Raw genomic sequence first — 18,959 nt, forward strand, 5'->3', positions numbered from 1 at the left:
TGGTCCAGATCTGTAATTCTCATCTCCATCCAGGGTTTCATCCCACCTGTGTGTGCCACACATGACCACCAAAATCGGGGATGAAGGCACAGGGAGCTGTGGCAGGAGGGTGAGCAGGGAGCGAGGGGTGCTGGGAAGCCCAGGCCATGGCACAGAGGGGACATTGCTGCAGGCAGGACAGATCCCAACAGGCAGCTCTGTGATGAGGATGGGCAGGCAGGAGTTGAGGTGCAGGTGAGGAGCCCGGGGTGGGCAGGGCAGGAAAGCTGCTTCCACTGCTCAGCCTCCCGAGATGGCACTGAGGGGGGTGGGAGAGAAATCCCACTGAGGAACGCTCGGGTGAGCACGAAAACATCTTCAGGCTGGGAAGAAAATGAGGAATTTATTGGTGCTTGAGAAGAACTGTTGCCCTGTAGCTGTGCAGGAAAGCAGCATATCACAGCACTGAGACCCTTCTCATCCTCACAGCTGGCTCCTACTGGGCACCCAGCGATGCACCTTCCTGTCCCCGCTGTTTTCCAACCCCACTGTGAAAAATAAAAATAAATCACGGAGGTTTCCTCTCTTACTGCGTTAATTAAAACTAAAAATAAGCCGTAGAAGTTCCAGAGAACCACCCTGGATTCAGTGGGATGCTAAAACCTGCATGAGTGGGAGCTGTGAGTGGCCAAGGCGATGTTCATCGGCCCCGTCACGGCAGCAGCGCCGTGGGCAATGTCAGCTCACGTGGAGGTCTGGGCATTGCACGGGCTTCTCACAGCACAGGAGCACTGGGATGATCTCAGGGTTAAAAGCAGACAGCAAACACACCGCAGGATTTGGGGGTTTCAGCCAGTTTCGTGTGATGCTTGTTATTTATCACCACTATTTGGATTAGAGCAGCAAAGGCTTTTGCTTGACACTGAGTAGTGAGCTTGACACACACACACTGAGTGAGGATCTGGGTATGGAGTGACCAGCTTGATTTTAAAGGTCATTTTGAGCCAAATGCAAGAGGAGGGAGCAATCTGAACCACGAAAAGGGGACAACTGGATAATATGAAGATCTAATAGCAAGCAAAGAATTATCCTAACGATGACCCCCCCCAGACCAATTTCCATCATATTTTTGTCTCCCTGTCCCCCTTGCTTGCCTGTGTACACTGCATCCCCCTGGACAAGGCTGTCCCTGGCCTGTCTGTCGGTGTCTGACACAAAGCAGCCCCTGTCTTGCCCTGAGGTTTCCCTGCCGAGCCGCAGTGCAAACAGGGAGGGCAGCCGGTGCTGCTGCTGGGCTTTGGGATGGAGAAGGGAAACAGTGAGGAGGCAGAGGAGCAGGGGTGATGGCAGGTCTCAGCCTCGAGGGGATGCAGCCCCCGAGCCGTGCTGCGGGTAACCAGGGGGGGCTCTGGCAATCTGCCACCCAAAATAGCTTTAAATAAAGCTTGGGCTTGGGGCCGGGGCGCATCAGCCTCTCCATGGACCCCCTCCGACAGGGTCATTAGCGGCAGCTGGGGGACCTTGTGTGGTGGAGCCTGGGGTGGGATCCCCGGGTGGGTGGGACCCCTGGGCTGTGGGATGGGACCCCCAGGTGGGATGTCCGGGTCCCCAGATGGGAGGTCGGGTTGACACGGCGTGGGTGTGACCCCCGCGGGGCCGGTGGGGCGGGGGCTGATGCTGCGGGGCCGAGCCGAGCCGAGCCGGGCAGCAGCCCCCCGCCTCCCCGGGCTGCGGGAGCTGCGTGCACCGCCCCCCCCATCCCGCACCGCCCCGCACCGGGCGGAGCCGCCGAGCCCCGCGGGCCGGGCCGGGCGCTGCGGCGGAGCGAGCGGGCGGCGCGGCTGGGCCCCCCCATCCCCGGCCCCCCCCGGGCCCCTCCGGCCCCGGCGGCGAGGCGGGGGCCGCGGCCGCGCCGGCCATGCCCCCCGGAGCCTGAGGCCCGCGGCCGCGGGGCGCCCGCAGCATGCGGAGGATCCGGCGGCTGGTGCATCTGGTGCTGTTCTGCCCCTTCTCCAAGGGCCTGCAGGTACCTGGGGAAGGGGGGATGCTCCGGGATGGAGGATGCGGGCTCGGGGGTGCGCCGGGCCGGGAGGTTGCGCCGGGATGAGGGGATGCTCTGGGATGGGGGGGATGCGCTGGGATGGGGGGTGCGGGCTCGTCTCCGCATCCTGGCACCGGCCGTGCACAAAGGGACGCTCCGCCGCGGTCTCACCGCCGCCGGTGCGGGGAGATGGGGAACCGGGAACTGGCAGCAGGGAGGTCTGGACCGGCACTGGGAGGGTCGGGACCGGCACCGGCGACCGCAGCTCGTTGCATAACCCGCGCCGCGCTCCGCCGTGCCGGAGCCTGGGAGCATCAGGGCAGCCCATCCGGCAGCCCGCAGCGGTGGGTGAAGCCGCCGATGCAGCACGGCAGGGGTGGCTCCTTCCTTCTCTTCCTTTCTTTCTTTCTTTCTTTCTTTCTCCCCCTCTTCCCATCCCCGAGCTGCCGAGGGGTCTGGAGACCCGCCTCAGAGCTCCAGGGACTGGAGATGCTGAGGACCAGGGATGTCAGGGATGCTGGTGTGGGTGTTTTCTCTGCAGCTGTGGGATGAGAAACCCCGACTCTGGCAAAGGTCCTGGACCAGAGAGGTTATTCCTGAGGGCACGTGGGGGACATGGGAGGGGGTTTCCATTGGGCAGAGGCTGCTGGCAGGAGGTGGATGCAGAGCTGGGGCTGCTGTGAAACAACCCCTGTGTTCCCAGGGTGCTGCAGGGGAGACACAGGGATGGAGCAGGATTTTGTGGTGCTGCATCCATTTTGCCTTTGAAGTCAGCTTCTGCCCAAAGTCACTTCCAGGTTCCTCCAGAGTCATCCTAAAACTAAACACAGCAACTCTCACAAACAAAAGGTAACACCCTTTGGTGCAGGGCAGGCAGTGGGCAGGGAAGCTCCTGTGCCTTGAGACTGAGGCCCTGGAGGAGCCCTTGGCACCAGCTTGGAATCCAAAATCCACCCAAAGCCCAGTGGCATTTCTCGTTGAAATGCATCCCCCACTTATTTTTCCACCATTTAGGGGATGATGAAGCCAGTGCTCCCTGTGCCGTGCTCAGACCAGAGTCCTGATCCCCCTCCTGCCCCAGGAACATGACGAATTCCAAATCTGAAATAAGCAAAAAGGGACATTCTGGCTTTTCCAGCGTTTTGCTGTTCCAAGACATGTCTCTAGTAGGAGGTCCATGGGAAGACCCCCTTTGCTGAGGGCAGGAGGCCTGATGGGTCATGTACCCACCCTTGGGCAGTTCTGGGGGGGCTGCTGTGCTGGGGAGACTCTCAGGGGTCACAGAGGTGTGTGTCTGACTTTAGGGCTGTGAGCTGGTTCTCAGCTCACAGGAGCAGCCACCCATCCTTTGTCTTTGCCAAGTCCTGGCCGTGGTTGGGTTCTCTTTAATTAAATTTCACATTAATTAGTGGTGCCATTGCTTGACAGGCAAACCAGGCACCCTTGCCCGCTTCTTGCTCAGGGGTTTCCAATTAACATGAGAAATGCCATGGTCTCAAGGCAGACCTGCCTGCTCTCCCCCTTGCCTGCTCATTCCTGGGACTCCCAGGGCTGGGGTGAGCCAGTGGCTGCAGCCAGGAAGGCAGGAGGCCCCATCACCCTGACAGAGCCCCTGCAGAACCTGCAGAGGGGTGGGGAGGAGGTTTTTTGGAGGTAGGAGTGGGTTTGGGCTATGAGACCCAAGCAAGGATCCCTGGCAGGTTGTAACAGTGCTGTACCCACTCAGATCCAGCCCTATCCCAGCAGCAGGTTGTGCTCTCACCAGCACAAGGAGGGAGGAGGCTTTGGAGGTGGCCACTGGCCACTGGCTCTCTACAGAATTACCTGTAGAAACAGGAGGGAACGAGGTGTTTGATGCAAGGATCCGTTCCCTGCCCTTCAGAAGTGCCAGGGATCTGCACCATGTGACGTGAGGCAGGTGAGCAGCCTCTATTGTGGGAGGCCAGATGGCAGCAGAGCTGCTCGTGCAGGGTCAGGGGGAAGAAACAAAGCCAAGAAAACCAAATCCCGTTGTGAGCCTCGACTTGTTTGCACAGAGCATCATCGCCCATGTGCTGCCAGGTCCCTCACTTGCCTGTTTCCATGCAGGAGCTGGTGGTGGCAGCCACCTGTGCCTGTGGGGCTTTGCAAGAGGGGTTCTGCTGAGAAGGGTCTCCCCAAACAGGAGCAGAGCCTCTCACAGCCCCGACAGGGGAAAGGCAGGAGAGCGGGTGTTCATGGCTGCAGCTCCCAGGGATGCACAGCATCCAGCTCTTGCAGCCCAGTGCTGTAATCTCCCTGCTTTTAGGGAATTTTAAGTGACCTACTTGAAGCAGGAGTTGCATAATAGGCTGATGAATATATATAAAAAAGGCTGAAGGTTTCGCCAACGCTCAGGTCAGTTTGTACAGCAGAAGTTGTCCTTGCCCGGCTGCCGCTGCCCTGGGCAGAGCCCTGCCCTTCACCAGCCTTTCCTTTCCCTTCCAGGGTCGCCTCCCGGGCATCAAGGTGAAGTACCTGCTGGTGGTGTGGCTGGGCATCTTCGTGGGCAGCTGGGTGGCCTACATGCACTACTCGTCCTACTCCGAGCTCTGCCGCGGCCACGTCTGCCAGATGATAATCGTGAGTGGGCCAGTTTGGGGTACTGGGGTGAGCAGGGCCGTGGGAGCCCCATTCCCTGCCTCCCAAGCCCCAAAGCTGGGCCACGGAGTCCTCCTGGCAGCTGCTTCCCTGGCACCGTCCCCGGGGGCGGGAGAGGTGACCTTCCCCTGCCAGGGAGAGGGAGAAACAGGGTAATGAGATGTCGGAGGGAAGCAGTCAGGGCAGGCCAGGCAGACGTGGGCAGATTAATGCCTGTGGAGATGAAGCTGGAACATCAGCGGGCAGCTTCTGTGGGCAGGGACAGCATCGTGCCACCCACCCTGGGCTCCACAGAGCTGGGGAAAAACGGGGAGCAGCCAGTCCGTGGGTACCTCTCTGTAGTTGCTGATGTGCCCTAAGGAAAGCACCAGAGCAGACACCTCGTGGCAGCTTGGCTTGGTGTATTTTCCCCCTGCCTGGGGTTTGCAGTGGGGTGCAGCCTGTCCCCCCCAGATCCCAGTGGGATGCCCCCGGGATTGCTTTGTGTGGCCCATGGCAGGGGAGCAAGTCACCTGCCCAGCCCAGGGGAGGAGGGGGACGCCAGGCTCTGTCAGAACATGCCTTGTTGGTCAATCCCCCAGCAGAGGAGGGAGGCAGGAATTGCCATAACAACAGCGACGAGATCGTTTAATTTGATTTTCTGCCTGACTCCAACGACGGGGTCTTGGGCGCTAATTCCTGCTCTGAGCTCGGGGTTCCAGACACTCTGTCTGGCCGTGTCTCCTGTGAGCAGGTCCAAGGGTTAATTCCCATCCACATCAGAAAAAAAAAAAAAAAAGAAGGAAAAGATGCAGTGAATGTCTGCAGCTCCTGCTTCCAGCCCCGAGGCTGCTGTGCCCTCGCTGAGGAGCTGCAGTGCTGCAGCCTCTCCTGCCCAGGGATGACTCCAGCTCCCAGCCCAGAGGATCAGAGCCACCGTCTGTCCCTGTCCCTGCCACCCCCTGGACCAGGGCCAGCCCATCTCACAGCAGGGGCTGCTGCTCTGCTGAGCAGCCTCAGCCTCTGCATCCTCATTCTCCTCAAATCCACGCTGTCCTCTCCTCCAGCCCTGGAAGCTCTCCCAAACTCCTGGATTTGCATTCAGAAGCAAATCTCCTGCAGTCCCTCTGGCAGCACAGGGGGTCCCTGCCAGCCCAGCCCTACTGTGCCCAAAGCACTGACCCCTCCCCATGGGCCAGACCCTTCTCTGGGTCTTAGAGCAGAGGAGATTTTGGGCTGGGATATCTTTGGAAAACAGAACAGGAAGTTTGAGGGTGCTGGAAGAGGTTGGACTCTGAGCAACTGGCACTACATCTCCTTGACCAAGGTCTGAGCACAAGGTGCTCCCCTCCCTCCTGGCCCCCTGAAGTGGCTGAAATGGCCACCAAGGTGCAGACATCACCCAAAACCACCTGCACACTGTGCTGGCATGGCATGGGTGTCTGAGGGGGTCACACCCCCCCAACTTGTGTGCTTGGGGTGCTCCATGAGCTGTGGGAATAAGCTTGGATCTATCAGACTTCTTCGGGTGAATGTGAAGCTGCCCCTGCTGAGCTCCTCTCTCTCTCCTTCCCCTCCCCAGTGTGACCAGTACAAGAAAGGAATCATTTCTGGCTCCACGTGCAAGGACCTGTGTGAGGAGCGTGGCCTCCTCTTCCAGCACTGCCTCTCCTCCTCTCCCACCCAGCAGGTAGGTCTCTGCCTCCTCCACCACATGGCACGGGATGGGTACAGGCATAAAACCTGGGAGATCTCCTCCTCACCCCATCCCTGTTCCCGTCCTCAACCAAACCAGAACCCAGCTTTGGGGGTTTTTTTGCGCTTGCTCTTCTCCTCCCACCTCGCCCTGTCCCCTCCCCTGTGCTGCAGGTTTACAGCGGGCTCTGGAGGGACAGGGAGGTGATCATCAAATGTGGCATTGGAGAAGCCCTGAGGGCAGACAGCCGCCCGGACTCTGTGCCCAGGAGGGACGTGGTGCTCTTCGACAAACCCACACGGGGGACGTCCATGGATGAGTTCAAAGAAATGCTCCTCAACTTCCTCAAGGTCAGTGCAAGGGTCATGTGGGATCCCACAGGCCCAGGATGCCACCTACAAGTTGGGAGGACTAATTGTGTCTTTCCTTTCCCTTGAACGAGATCTCCTCTGGCCCACACTCCCCCACCCACTGCTGGGTGCTGGGCTGGGTGTTCCCTGCCATTAGTGGAGAAAAACCTCCATTTTCTCCCAGGAGCTCTTATTTGTGATATTTGAGTAGCAGCAGCCCTGGAGGCCTCTGTGCCTTGGCTCTGGGTGGCATCTGTGCTGGGCAGAGCTGATTCACAAGCCCATGGTGGCCCTGGTAGTTACCCCTGTGTGGGGCTTCTGGGGCAGCAGTGGGGCAGCAGTGGTGCCTGGCTTTTGCTCCCAAAACCATGCTCCTGTCTGGAGCCCTGAGGCTGGTAACATTCTGCTGGAGCTGAATCCATCCACACAATGTTGTGGCATCAGATCTTCTGGAGTGTGGTGCTGTTTCCTCCTCTCCCCAGCTCGGGTCTTCGCACTCCCAGTTCGGTTTTGCGATATGACACCCAAACACAGAGAGCTCTGGGGGTCTGATGCCACCTCTTGTCCCGTTTGCAGTCCAAGCTGGGAGATCAGCCATCCCTCCCAGCCCTGGTGAGCCGGATCATCGCCATGGCCGACGTGAACCGTGACGGGAAAGTGTCTCTGGCCGAGGCCAAATCCATCTGGGCGCTGCTGCAGCTCAATGAGTTTCTTCTCATGTTCTCCCTGCACGAGAAGGAGCACACTGCCAAGCTGCTGGGGCACTGTGGGGACCTCTACGTCACCGAGAAGATCCCCCACACCTCCCTCTACGGGCTGGATGTCCCCCCCTTCCTCCAGTCGCTGCTGCCTCCCGTCGCCCACCAGCTCCTCCACCAGTGGTTCGCGCCGGCGTGGCCCCGGCGCGCCAAGATCGCCATCGGCCTCCTGGAGTTCGTGGAGGAGATTTTCCACGGCACCTACGGGAGCTTCTACATCTGCGAGACGGGCTTCAGGAACGTGGGCTACAACGACAAGTTCGACTTCAAGATGGTCGACCTGAGGAAGGTGGCGACGGAGGCGACAATCAGGGGGTTCCTCAAGGGGCGTCACTGTGAGCAGAACGTGGACTGCACCTACGGGCGGGACTGCACGGCGGCCTGCGACAAGCTGCTGAAGCAGTGCAAGGGCGACATGGTGCAGCCCAACCTGGCCAAGGTGTGCGGGTTGCTGCAGGACTACTTGCTGTACGGGGCGCCGCTGGAGCTGAAGGATGAGCTGCAGAAGCAGCTCCGAACTTGCACGACCCTCAGCGGCCTGGCCAGCCAGATGGAGGTGCACCACTCCCTCGTGCTCAACAACCTCAAGACCTTGCTCTGGAAGAAGATTTCCAACACCAAATATTCCTAACGGGGGAAGCACGGCCCCGGAGTTTAGGATCTGCCACCTCGGAGTCAAGTCCAAGGGCTGAAGGCCTGTTTCTCCATCTTCCCCACAGGTAAAATACACCCTGCACAGGGAGTTCAGCAGAGCTGCAGCCCCTTCTCCATGGAAAACCAAGCTTCATGACTTCCACCGCCCAGCAGGATCATGGATCAGTCAGCAGGAGTGTCTGCAGAGCTGGGACACCAGGCTGGACAGGCTTGGGGGAGGAAGATGACATGGAAAGGGATAAGGAAGCAGAGCCCAGCTGGATGCATCTAAGTGTTTCTTGATTAACAGGAAAGCAGAGCAGAGTGATGGGAATGAATCATTCATGCTGTACTTGTCACATCTTCTTTTGATGAACGTCTCTGATGTAAATAAACAGCTTTTACGTGAATCACACCAGTACATCAATAGTGAAACAGCAGCCTGTTAAGTACCAGCTTGTTTGTGGTCTAAAAAGGAGGAAAAGGTAGATTTCCTGATTCAAAAGTCTCTCCTTAAGTGTCTGAGTCATCTGCCATCAGATCCAGCTGTAACATAGGAAGCAGATAAGCAGTCTGTTCCACAGTGGAGAATCCTGGCAATTCTTTGGTTCCATTTTTAAGTGCCTGACCTTGACAGTGATGCCATGGCTTGTGTGAGGCTCCCACTCGGCTGCTCCCACCCCAAGTCCAAAATTGGCAGCACAGGCCATTCCCTCACATGTTGGCTTTGGAAGCTCTAAGGCCAAGGAGAGCTTAAAGGCAAAGGGCTAAACATGAACAGTTCTGACCCGTTAACGTGCTCCGTGTGTCCCTTCCCACCACACTCAGAGCAGGGATAAACCAACCTCTCGGTTTAATTCTCCTAAAACTAAGCTGGGCTTGCCCTGCAGAGGTTGAAGGTTAATACCAGAATAATCCAGTGCTTCTCTTGTTATTAAAGTGAATTTCCAGGCAAGCTTTCAGCAGGTCTCAAGACATTTGTTTGGCTGTGTATGTACTACCAGGGCTCTAACTATAGTCGTTTCCTTTAAATGCCCAATTATAGCAATCTTAAAACTGTGGGTAGGGAGGAAGAGCTTTTATAAACTCCCCCAAGGCTGCTCTGTTCCCAGCACAGCCGTATTCCTGCTGCTGGGCCGCACAGTTGTTCTCCTGCCAACAATTCCTCAGTGGAGCGTGCAGCTGATGTACAATCCCAATTAAAACCACACCTGACAGTATCACCTGGGAATGTGATCAGCAGAGCTGTGGCTACACATTTAGGAGCCCTCTGAGGAGAGAGACCAGGATTTCCTTGTGTTAGTTCTTTCGGATCCTCATCACCTCGCACTGCTGCTTATGGAATCAGCAGGGCCCTGTATCCAGCACAGAGCTCACTCCCTGCTGAGTGGCCTCTGCAGTGCAATTTATCCCTGGATAGGCTGAGCACTCCCAAAGTTTCTGTGCTTGGAGGGTGACAAGTCCTCAGCCCCTCGAGTTGCCCTGGCTCAGGTACAGATGCTGCCAAGGTGAGCAGGGCCCCCTGGAAGGTGTGGGTTCACCTGCACAGGAGGGAGCACGTGGGCAGGGCTGGAATTCACTGGAATTCAGTAATGAAGCTCCACACAGCCACTGCAGCTCATCCATTGTCCTGCATCCCCATGGCAACCAGCTCCACTGGCAAATTAATTTGCTTCTGCTATTAGCAAAGGAATCCAACATCCCCCCCATGGCAAGTGCCCTCCTCAGGTCATCAGAGAAGCCATTTCTCACCTTCCCCTCTCTTATTTACTGGTAAATTTTGTCCAGATATTCCCACTGAATCCCTGCTGCTCCTTTCCCTCAAAGCAGTGTTAAAGCAGCAGGCAAGCACCTGGAAAACAAAAGGGGTTTTCCCCTCAATATCAGAATTTTTAAGTAATTATGGTGAAAATCCAGGAGAAGCAGCTCCTGTACCTGACAAGATTTATTGAAATAAACACTTCTGACAACAACTTGTCCCATCACCATCATTGATCCACATATCCCACAGCACTGGACATTCCCAGGGATCACTGATGACTTGAAAACCCCAAAAGCATAGTTTTGCTCATCCCTAAAAAGCACAAAGTCTTTCTTTGCAGTGCTCATGGTTTACAAGCTACACAGGAATATAGGAGAGAATGAGTAAAGGCAAAGGTATTTTACAGTCAAACCTCCTCCAGATTTCCCACAGAGGCTGGAATAAAAAGCCAGAACACAAACACTGATAATCTGATCTCACTGGATGCTGCTGCTTCTGCAGCAGAGATTTGTGCCCAAGGAGATGGAGGTAAGAAATACCTTTAATTGCAGGAAGTACAAAACCATCCCAGCTCCCAGATCTACAAACAGAAGTCTTAAATCCTAGAATGGTTAAAAAAATAGTGTTACTTGGGGTGCTACAACTACACAAGCACCATTCAGACTTATGGTAGGTGGCATCTTTATTTAGTTTTTTTTTTTTAAATCCTTCTTAGCCATGTAGAGAAAACACAGATGATCATCAGCTTTTGAGGAATCCACGAATCTTCACATACAGACACTGCCAATCACTTCTTTTGCTGTTGCCACTTCTGTTAGGAATTCTGAAACTCAGGCCATGACCTGCAAATAAAGAGAGGGCCCAGGATGTCAGACAAATTCTAATACAGCCAGGAAAAGGGAGAAATAATGTGAATACTAAGGAGCTACTTAACTCCTGTTATCCAGACTCTGCTGCCCTCCGTCATCTTGGAATTGTCTAAAGATTTTTTACATCCCAGATGTGAAATAAAAAAGCTTCATAATATGAACCCAAATGTTAGGGCAGTCATTAGAAGGGCTCAGTTATAAGGGTTCACAAGGTTATTTTCAGAAAAGGATTTCCTTCAGCCCAGAACCACAGGAACACCTCAAATCCCATTGCCTGGATTCCCTGCCTGGACATCTGTGTGGCTCAGGACCCACAGCAGAGACAGAAGCAGATGGCACCAATTTAGGAGAAATTCTTCACCATTCCATCAGAAAGCTTTTGGAAAAATATCTGTCTGGGCACACAGGGCACTTGGGCAAGTTTAGGAAAGGGCTAATTGAAGAGCAGGATAGCTGGAGCCTGCTCTGGGTTATTCCTTCACTCCCTAAAAATCCAAGCTGAGTTTGCCAACCTCAGGGCAGAGCCAAACTATTATTAGTGCAGGGAAGGAAAAGCTGGGCTTCTTCCAGTGTTCAAAGCCATGATAGAATCCAGTCTTAGATGATGAAGGGCTAAGTTATGTGCTGAGACATTTTTAATTTCTCTCAAAACCATCTTAATACAAAACATTTCTCTTTTTCCACAGTGGAGAGCCAGGTATTCTCTCAGTAAAGCCAAATTCTTGGCCCAGGAGTGCTGCTGAGGCTGAGGGAGGCAGTTCACAGCAAATGCTACCAGGAAAATGTTCATAGTTATCCTGTGGCTCACACAGGGAAGTTCTGGAGACACTCATTAGCACTCACGGCCCATCCAGGACCCCTGATGTGAGTAAAGCCCGATGAAAAACCCCAAACATGTATTTTAGGGTTGAAAGAAGCCAGGAAATTTAAATAGAAGAGTCACATCCCAAGGCATAACCATCTCCCCCCAACCTGATTAACATTCTTTTCCAAAGCCACTGCTGGAGGCATTGACTTTTCCCAATTAAAGGGCTCACTTTGCAGGCAGCACAACCTGCAGGCTCTGCAGCACCTCTGGCCCTCCTTAATGCCCATTTAATGAGGTTTCCCACCGTTTAGCTCTGCCAGAGTCTGTCAGAGCTGCAAAGCCTCAGTTCCACAATCTCTGTGTGGTCAGAACTCCTCTCCCCACTCATTCCCAGAACAGGTTCATGTGCCCCATGTCACCCAAGGAAGGACAGTGACACAAAGAACTATCTTCATACAGGGACACCTGTGCTCCCTCCTTGGAGATCCCTTTGCCATTGTGCCGGAAAATAAACACAACAACAACAAAAAAGATTAAAAACTCATACTGTGCTCAATAAATTATATTTTTGCTTCTTGTCTGATGTTTTACCAGCCAGAACATGATGCATGGGGAAGTGAGATCTTGTCTTGGGAAACAGGGCAAAGCACTGCTGCACTTGAAATCACTCCTGAAGGATTTCAAAAGACTTCCAAGTTTCAGCATTAAATTTTTCCCTGGACTACCAAAATCAGTATTTTTATTTCTTTCTCCATTATCTCTCTAAGAGATCATCTCTTTATTTTCTGTGTCACAAACATGATTGCAGCAGTTTTGTGTCAGCAGCACCAGAGCCTGTTTAGAGGATCTTCAGGCACATAAAAGTTTAAGCCTGACAGAGCTGTCCCTGAAAGGAGGCACTTTGGGAGCTGAGAAAGGCAGTTTGAGAAACTGAAGTAAGTGTCAATCAGAGGTGTTAAACACTGCTCACAAAAAAGCCTGCATTAGCAGAACCTGTAAGTGCTTCACCCAAAACAGGGGTTTGTCAGCAAAAAAAGATGAAAAAATACTGAATTTTTTTTTCTGCAAGAATGTTTTAATAGCGTTTTAATTTTTTCTGTCCACGTCCTGCAAGAAGTTCAGCAGGACAAGATGTACCAACACAAGGGTTTCTTTCCACTCACTTTGGTAACACGTTGAGGAATGACCCAACACCCACCTTTGACATTTGAAGATCGTTCCAGAACTCAGCCCTGCTCTCAAGAGGAACTGTGAGAAGGAAAAACATCCTCAGTTTGGTGTTTTTTTAGTAAAGGATTGAATTGATTTTGTGTTTCTCCCCCCAAGATTCCTGATTGCATCTTCTGCTTTAATTTACTCCAGGTGCAACTTCCTCCCTATGCTAAATCCACACCCTGCCCATGTTTTGGACACAAAGTTTAAGTGCCTGTTTCCCTCATGTCCTCCACTCCCAGGTACAGTTCTTGATAGCTACACAATGCCAAACCCTGCACAGCTCGAGGTGCCCTTTCACAGGCAGCAATCAAGAATATCTCTTAAGGCCAGGAAGGAGTAAAAATAGAATTCAGGAACAGAGCTGCCACTTCTACTTGTCCTTGTAAAAATAAGGAAGGATCTTCCCCTGATGCAGTTAAAACTGACATCATTTTAACTGCTCTTAAAAGGAATTGTGCTCCACCTTCTGCTGATTCTCTGGAGAGAGAGTTAAATGTGGAAACAACATCAAGCAACTCATCTCTGATCTCTGACCTCTAATGAGATCAACGGAGAGCAAATCTCCAAGGACTCAGGATTATTGGAATAGATAATACTACAATTTGCCAATCCTCACAAGAGCATCCAGTGACAGGACAAGGGGAAATGGCTTTAAACTGAAAGGGGGGAAGTTTAGATGAGATATTTGGAAAAAATCCTTTCCTGTGAGGGTGGTGAGGCCCTGGCACAGGTTGCCCAGAGAAGCTGTGGCTGCTCCATCCCTGGAAGTGTCCAAGGCCAGGTTGGACAGGGCTTGGAGCAACCTGGGCTAGTGGAAGGTGTCCCTGCCCATGGAGGGGGTGGAATGAGATGACCTTTAAAGTCCCTTCTAACCCAAATCATTCTGTGAATCTCTAAAGCAATAAAAGAAATCTGAATCAGTTTTTAACACAGTGTTAATAAAACAGCTGCTGTGCCCTGTCCACCCTTCCCCATTTCAGATTTACATTAAAGGGGAAAAAAAAAAGCCACAAACACGAAAAGCAATAAATAAATGTCAGGTTGTTGAGCAATCCTGGGAGCTCACGGGGGTCAGAGCACCAGGGAAGGAGTCTCCTGTTCCTCTCTGCCACCGGTTGACACAGACGTGGCACTGCAGCCACGCCTGCAACACGAGATGGGGCAGGGCTATGTGGGCAACTCACACTGCTGTGGCTCACCTCGGCTCTGGGACACCTCCTGCTCTGCCAGTCATGTGGCTTTGTCTGGAAAACACATGGAAAAAATATATATACAGGGTTTAGACACACTTCAAAGTCTGGTTATACAGTTAACTGTTTCACTGATGACAGGAACTTGAAAGAAATAAATGCATAGCAGAGGAATGTTTTTGGATAGAAATAGGGTTGGTGACTCCCAAGACATGCTCCCAGTGATGTCACCAACTCACCACATGGCTTTAGAGTAATAACTTTAACTCATTCTTCTACAAGATTGTACCCACAGGATCTGTTTTTCAAGGCTATATAATCATAAAGCCACGTGCAGCCTCTCTGCAGCACATCCACTACAGGTCAAACACAACAACTTCCCATCGTGTTACACACACAGATCGCACACTTGGGGCAACCAAAAGTGAGTTTTTCACCAGTCTCCTCGGGAGCAGCTGGTTTATTAATGATGTCAGGCTGTCAATCACTCTGAGTGCTCACGGGCTGCAGAGCAAACGAGCGTAGAACACAGCCTGTCTCTCTTGCCACATCTTGACACAAAGATGCCACAGCAGCCATCTCTGCAACGCCAGTGGCAGCTTGGGAAATAAAAAAAAAAAATCCCCAAACCAAAAGCATAAAGACTGAAGAAAATGCAATTATGGGTGGATGTCCCACCCCTGGAAGCGTTTGAGGCCAGGCTGGATGAGCAACCTGGTCTAGGGGAAGGTGTCCCTGCCTGTGGCAGTGAGATCAGTTTTAAGTTCCCTTCCAGTCCAAACTATTCCATGATTTTATGGTATTTATAAGAAGATTATATCACCTCTTGGAAAGCAGTGTTAAAAAGGCATTTGGTGGACAGCCTTTGTGTGAACCATCACCCTTCTTTTCTGAAGACACACAATTTCTGCCCCTTCACTTTTTGCCTGCTGATGGGCTGAAAAAAAGACAAAGAATGCAGTTAATACCACACGAGTGTTAAGCAAACTACACAACCACTTTTTTTTTGGGCGAAATGCACCATTTAACCAGAGATTTAAAACATAATTTAAAAAAACATAATATCAGCCGAAGATTAATTTTAGCTACTTGAATCTTTAAAAAAATATTTTCCTGAAAACCTGAATAGGCGGCAGGCCTAGATTTTCTTTCCCTCCTCGGAGGGGGAGTATATATTAAAATATATATTAAATGCATATATTGAAATTTATATTAAATGTATATATTAAAATATATACAGCTGTATTCAGATATCTGTGTGTGTGCATATATATATTTATACATATATACATATAATAGCCCTAGCCAGTTCCTATACACGAGTTGAAGATACACCGGATTTACAGCGCACGTGGCAGCGCCTGGAGCACCCGGAGCCCCGGGGGAACTGCGGGCCCTCCAGGATGGGTCCAGCTGAGCGGGGACCCGCCTTACCTTCACTCTCCCCTTCACGTCCCCCCGCCGGGGCCGCTCAGCGCCGGGGCCGAGGGGAAGCGGGACCGGCCCTCAGGGAGCTTCGCCACAACATGGTGCGGGAAGGGCAGCGCGGCCCTGCCCGGGCGGGCCCTCCTCGGCCAGCACCGGCTTCCCGCCACCGAGGGGGCCCCTCAGTTTCGCCATGACCGGGCCGGGAAGGGCCGGTCCTGCTCCCATTCCCGGTCCCGCACCCCCGACGCTCCGCACGCTCCGCTCCGCGCCCGCCGAAAGGACGATCCACTGCCCTCCTCTCGTTTATATAGGCCGGGAACGGAAGGGCCTGCGCGGTGCTTTCGCGCCCGCGAGCGCCCCCTGCTGGGCGGGAGGTCTCAAAGCAGGGACGGGGGGCACGGGAGGGGGACACAGGCAAGGGACGGGGGGCCCTGCCCAGGGCTCTTCCCCACCCTGCAAGACTGCCCTAGGGCCTCCCATGGAGGCACGAGGCGTACTAGGGGATGGATATCCCTTTTCTCAGCTGCTTCGGGAGTCCCTGCTTTCCATGGTTTGGCTCCAAGCATGTCCTGGGACAAAGCATGGACCCTCCAGCCCCATGATGCATCAGCCGATGGAGATCCTTCAATCCTGTGATGCACCAACCAGTGAGGACCCTCCAGCTCCCATTGGGGCCCCTCCAGCCCTGCGATGCACCAGCCACCCTGCAATGTCCCCAACTTGGGAACATCCTTCATCCCTTTCCCTCCCATTGCCTTGACTCCCCTGGCATTGCAGACTCCCCATTTCACCATGGAAGAAACAAAAAGAATCAGAGGGATAAACCCCTTTATTTGTTAAGAAGAGGCGCGAGATACAACTGGTTTCAGGTGAGATCACAAGCTCAGGAACGGGAAGGCCACAGGACATCGGCACCTCCTTGCAACAGGGACAAAGCCAAGGAATGGGGCAAGGTCTGGCCTGGCTCCATTTTCCCTGTGTGGCTCTGGAGGGAGCAATTTGAGCTGGGAACTGTCTGTGGTTGTGACCACCACGGGATCTCTGCACACAGCAGAGCTGGGGGGTCCCTTCCACAGCGAGCCCAGCCCTGCCAGAAGCCGGTGCCCGGAGTGCAGAGCCAGTCCTGTGGAATCGGAGCAGGAGGCCCATCCTCGAAGCACTGAGCCTGTCTCAGGGGCTCTAATTGCCCTCAGCTTTCCTCCGCAGCTCCTCCACGGCCTCGCTCTGCCGCCTCTTGTCCTTGGCGCGGATGATGGTCATCCTGAAGAGTTTGCAGTAGAGCTCCACGGCCGAGGGGCTGTCGTCGTTGCCGGGGATCGGGTAGGTGATCAGGGAGGGGTTGCAGTTCGTGTCCACCACGCCCACCGTGGGGATGTTCATCTTGGCAGCGTCCCGGACGGCCACGTGCGTCTGGAAGACGTTGTTGAGGCTGCTGAGGAAGACGATGAGGTCGGGCAGGCGGACGCCAGCGCCGAACTGGATGTGGGCGTTGGTGAGGAGCCCGCCCTGCCAGTAGCGCGTGTGCGCGTACTCGCCGCAGGCCCGCGCCGTGCACTCCACCAGGTGGCAGAACTGGCGCTTGCGGCTGATGAAGAGGATGATGCCCTTGCGGTAGGCGATGTGGGCCGTGAAGTTGAGGGCCAGCTGGAGGTGCTGCATGGTCTGCTCCAGGTCGATGATGTCCTGATCCAGCCGGCAGCCGAAGATGTAGGGCTCCATGAACCTGTGGGGGCAGAGGGAGGGCGGCACAGGGGCACGGGGACGAGGTGTGCAGGCACCGAGCGCTTCTGGATGTGGGGTGGCAGCACAGGAACCTTCCTTTCCCCCACTCCAGCTCCTGGCTGATACCGGAGGTGCTCTCTGCAGAGAGCCCTCGTGCCCAGTGTCTGTTCCAGCTGGGCTTGGGGGACTGTGGGTCTCACCCCCCTCGGGTCCCTGTAATCTGCCCTGTGTGGGCAGTTCCAGGCTCAGACCAACCTAGTGCAGCCCCAAAGCAAATATTGTTTATGGAAGCACTCCTGATGCCAACAAGCACTGGATGATTAAATAATTCCACTCACCTGTGCCGACAGCCCTTTTTGTGGCCCAGGTGCACCCGAGCATCAAAGAGATCCTTCAGGGTGAAGAGCTCCTTCACGTTGAAGAAGTCGGGGTGGCTGAGAGGTTCTGACAGCAGCTTGTCATCCGCAGCTGAGAGAAGGGAAACAATCAATCACTGCTCCCTCTGGTGTTTTGGGGGACGAGTTGTGAGTGCAGAAAGGACCCCGATGCACCCACGACCACCTGCTGCAACGAGGCGATACCTGCACGGGCATCGCTCCTGGCCTGGACCCGGGGAGGGAAAACACTCACCGCTGGGCTGGGTCGCCACCGGGGCCGTGGCCGTGGCCGTGGCCGGTACCAGGACGGTGCTGTAGAGCCGCGGGGCCGCTGCGGGAGAGAAACACGGGGGTCACACGGGCGGGCCGGGGCGGACCGTGCGGGGCTGGGCAGCGCCCGCTCACCTGCCCGCAGGAGCCGCGGCACCGCCATGCTCCGAGGGCACCGCGGGGCAGCAGCAGCAGGAGCGGGAGCAGGAGGAGGATGAGGAAGGTCAGCGGCGCTTTCCGCTTCCTGCGGGGCGGGGCGGGCCCCGCGCCCTCCCCGGGGCGGAGCGCGGCGCGATCGCGTCCCGTCGCCGAGCAACGCTCAGTGCCCCGAGCCATGTCCGGCCCCGACCCCGGGCTGCCCGGCCGCTTCCGACAGCCCGCCTTCTACCGCGGCTACGGGTGAGCGGGGAGCTCGGGGCGGGCCCCCCGGAGCCCCCCGTGCCCCCCCCCCACCTACCCTGTGCTCTCGCCCCGCAGGCAGCCGGCGCCGCACCCCCGGTTCCGCACCACCAACCAGACCTACGGCAGCAGGGCCCCCACGGTGCACGAGCTGCCGGTAGGTGACGGAGGGACCCCCGGGGGGGCTCGGGGCCAGCACGGCCAAGCTTTGCCCTCCGCGGGGTCCCCGGTAGCTGAAACCCAACTTCGCATCCAAACTTCGCAGGCGCTGTCGCTGCGAGCAGTTTTAAACACCTCCCTTCTTTTCTCGCCCCTCCCTAGACCTGCTTCCGCGTCATCTCGCACAAGTTTTCGGATCATCTGGGCAAGGCTGGCATGTACAGGAACAACAGCCTCAACACCTCGCTGGAGAAGAGCTACTGCACGGGCCCCGACACCTTCATCACCGCCTACGAGCACATGGACTTCCACCCCAGCTACAACCCCAGCGGGCCCTCGCACTGCAGGAACCTGAGCTAGGGAGGGACACCACGGAGCCACCGCCGCTTCTCCCGGTGGGGAAACCACGCACAGCTGAGACGAAACCCACTCATTCACAGAACGAATGTTATCGTTAATAACATATATCGTTATATATGTTAGTTTATAAAGATTTAGTGTGGTTAAACGTCAGTTAAATAGCTCATCTGAGCCGTTTTGCTTAGTTTATGGCAGCATATAAATCCTAGAACAGCACATATCCCCTTAACCTCTTCTCTGTCACTAATGATCCTTTAAACTCTTGGCTCATGTACCACATATAATTAAAAATTAAGATTTAAACTGCTTCTCTACTATTCAATGAATAACCAATCTGCAAGTTTT

The 18,959-nt window shown here is 54.7% G+C and overlaps 3 protein-coding genes, 1 long non-coding RNA gene and 2 other non-coding genes across 7 annotated transcripts; 2 read left to right on the forward strand and 4 right to left on the reverse strand.

Moving 5' to 3' along the window:
* The first annotated feature begins 1,777 nt into the window (after window positions 1-1,777).
* DIPK1B (divergent protein kinase domain 1B) lies at window positions 1,778-12,018 on the forward strand. The gene is made up of 5 exons (XM_032708493.1): window positions 1,778-2,005; window positions 4,487-4,621; window positions 6,201-6,308; window positions 6,488-6,664; window positions 7,241-12,018. The coding sequence occupies exons 1-5, from the start codon at window positions 1,943-1,945 to the stop codon at window positions 8,051-8,053; spliced, it is 1,296 nt and encodes a 431-aa protein (XP_032564384.1). The 5' UTR covers window positions 1,778-1,942; the 3' UTR covers window positions 8,054-12,018.
* Window positions 10,475-15,588, reverse strand: LOC116797171. Its single transcript, XR_004360584.1, has 5 exons — window positions 15,334-15,588; window positions 14,723-14,836; window positions 13,909-13,953; window positions 12,693-12,742; window positions 10,475-10,659 (listed from the first exon to the last, which is right to left on the reverse strand). It is a non-coding gene; the product is annotated as an uncharacterized LOC116797171 (long non-coding RNA).
* Window positions 13,742-13,875, reverse strand: LOC116797293. The gene has a single exon (XR_004360608.1). It is a non-coding gene; the product is annotated as a small nucleolar RNA SNORA17 (small nucleolar RNA).
* On the reverse strand, window positions 14,368-14,497 carry LOC116797292. The gene has a single exon (XR_004360607.1). It is a non-coding gene; the product is annotated as a small nucleolar RNA SNORA17 (small nucleolar RNA).
* A 551-nt stretch (window positions 15,589-16,139) lies between the features above and the next one.
* On the reverse strand, window positions 16,140-17,952 carry MRPS2 (mitochondrial ribosomal protein S2). 2 transcript variants are annotated; one of them, XM_032708264.1, is made up of 4 exons: window positions 17,832-17,952; window positions 17,680-17,757; window positions 17,388-17,517; window positions 16,140-17,050 (listed from the first exon to the last, which is right to left on the reverse strand). In XM_032708264.1, the coding sequence occupies exons 1-4, from the start codon at window positions 17,857-17,859 to the stop codon at window positions 16,507-16,509; spliced, it is 780 nt and encodes a 259-aa protein (XP_032564155.1). In that variant the 5' UTR covers window positions 17,860-17,952; the 3' UTR covers window positions 16,140-16,506. The 2 variants fall into 2 exon arrangements, with proteins under 2 accessions (XP_032564155.1, XP_032564156.1); XM_032708265.1 differs by having other exon boundaries at window positions 16,180-17,050; window positions 17,388-17,511.
* Window positions 17,953-17,968: 16 nt separating this feature from the next.
* C21H9orf116 (chromosome 21 C9orf116 homolog) lies at window positions 17,969-18,921 on the forward strand. The gene is made up of 3 exons (XM_032708266.1): window positions 17,969-18,095; window positions 18,174-18,252; window positions 18,417-18,921. Exons 1-3 carry the CDS (start codon window positions 18,031-18,033, stop codon window positions 18,612-18,614), a joined length of 342 nt encoding a protein of 113 aa, XP_032564157.1. The 5' UTR covers window positions 17,969-18,030; the 3' UTR covers window positions 18,615-18,921.
* The last annotated feature ends 38 nt before the right edge of the window (window positions 18,922-18,959 follow it).

The sequence above is a fragment of the Chiroxiphia lanceolata genome, chromosome 21 (assembly GCF_009829145.1).
Source record: "Chiroxiphia lanceolata isolate bChiLan1 chromosome 21, bChiLan1.pri, whole genome shotgun sequence".
Lineage (NCBI taxonomy): Eukaryota > Metazoa > Chordata > Aves > Passeriformes > Pipridae > Chiroxiphia > Chiroxiphia lanceolata.

Bases quoted from the DNA above. Each gene is read 5' to 3' on its own strand.
- MRPS2 (XM_032708264.1), bottom strand. From the start codon at position 17,859: ATGGCGGTGCCGCGGCTCCTGCGGGCAG. The intron at 17,758-17,831 runs GTGAGCGGGCGC...TCTCTCCCGCAG, and splicing joins GCCGCGGCTCCTGCGGGCAG to CGGCCCCGCGGCTCTACAGC. The intron at 17,518-17,679 runs GTGAGTGTTTTC...CCCTTCTCTCAG, and splicing joins GGTGGCGACCCAGCCCAGCG to CTGCGGATGACAAGCTGCTG.
- C21H9orf116 (XM_032708266.1), top strand. From the start codon at position 18,031: ATGTCCGGCCCCGACCCCGGGCTGCCCGGCCGCTTCCGACAGCCCGCC. The intron at 18,096-18,173 runs GTGAGCGGGGAG...CTCGCCCCGCAG, and splicing joins GCCTTCTACCGCGGCTACGG to GCAGCCGGCGCCGCACCCCC. The intron at 18,253-18,416 runs GTAGGTGACGGA...GCCCCTCCCTAG, and splicing joins CCACGGTGCACGAGCTGCCG to ACCTGCTTCCGCGTCATCTC.
- DIPK1B (XM_032708493.1), top strand. From the start codon at position 1,943: ATGCGGAGGATCCGGCGGCTGGTGCATCTGGTGCTGTTCTGCCCCTTC. The intron at 6,309-6,487 runs GTAGGTCTCTGC...CCTGTGCTGCAG, and splicing joins CCTCCTCTCCCACCCAGCAG to GTTTACAGCGGGCTCTGGAG. The intron at 6,665-7,240 runs GTCAGTGCAAGG...TCCCGTTTGCAG, and splicing joins TGCTCCTCAACTTCCTCAAG to TCCAAGCTGGGAGATCAGCC.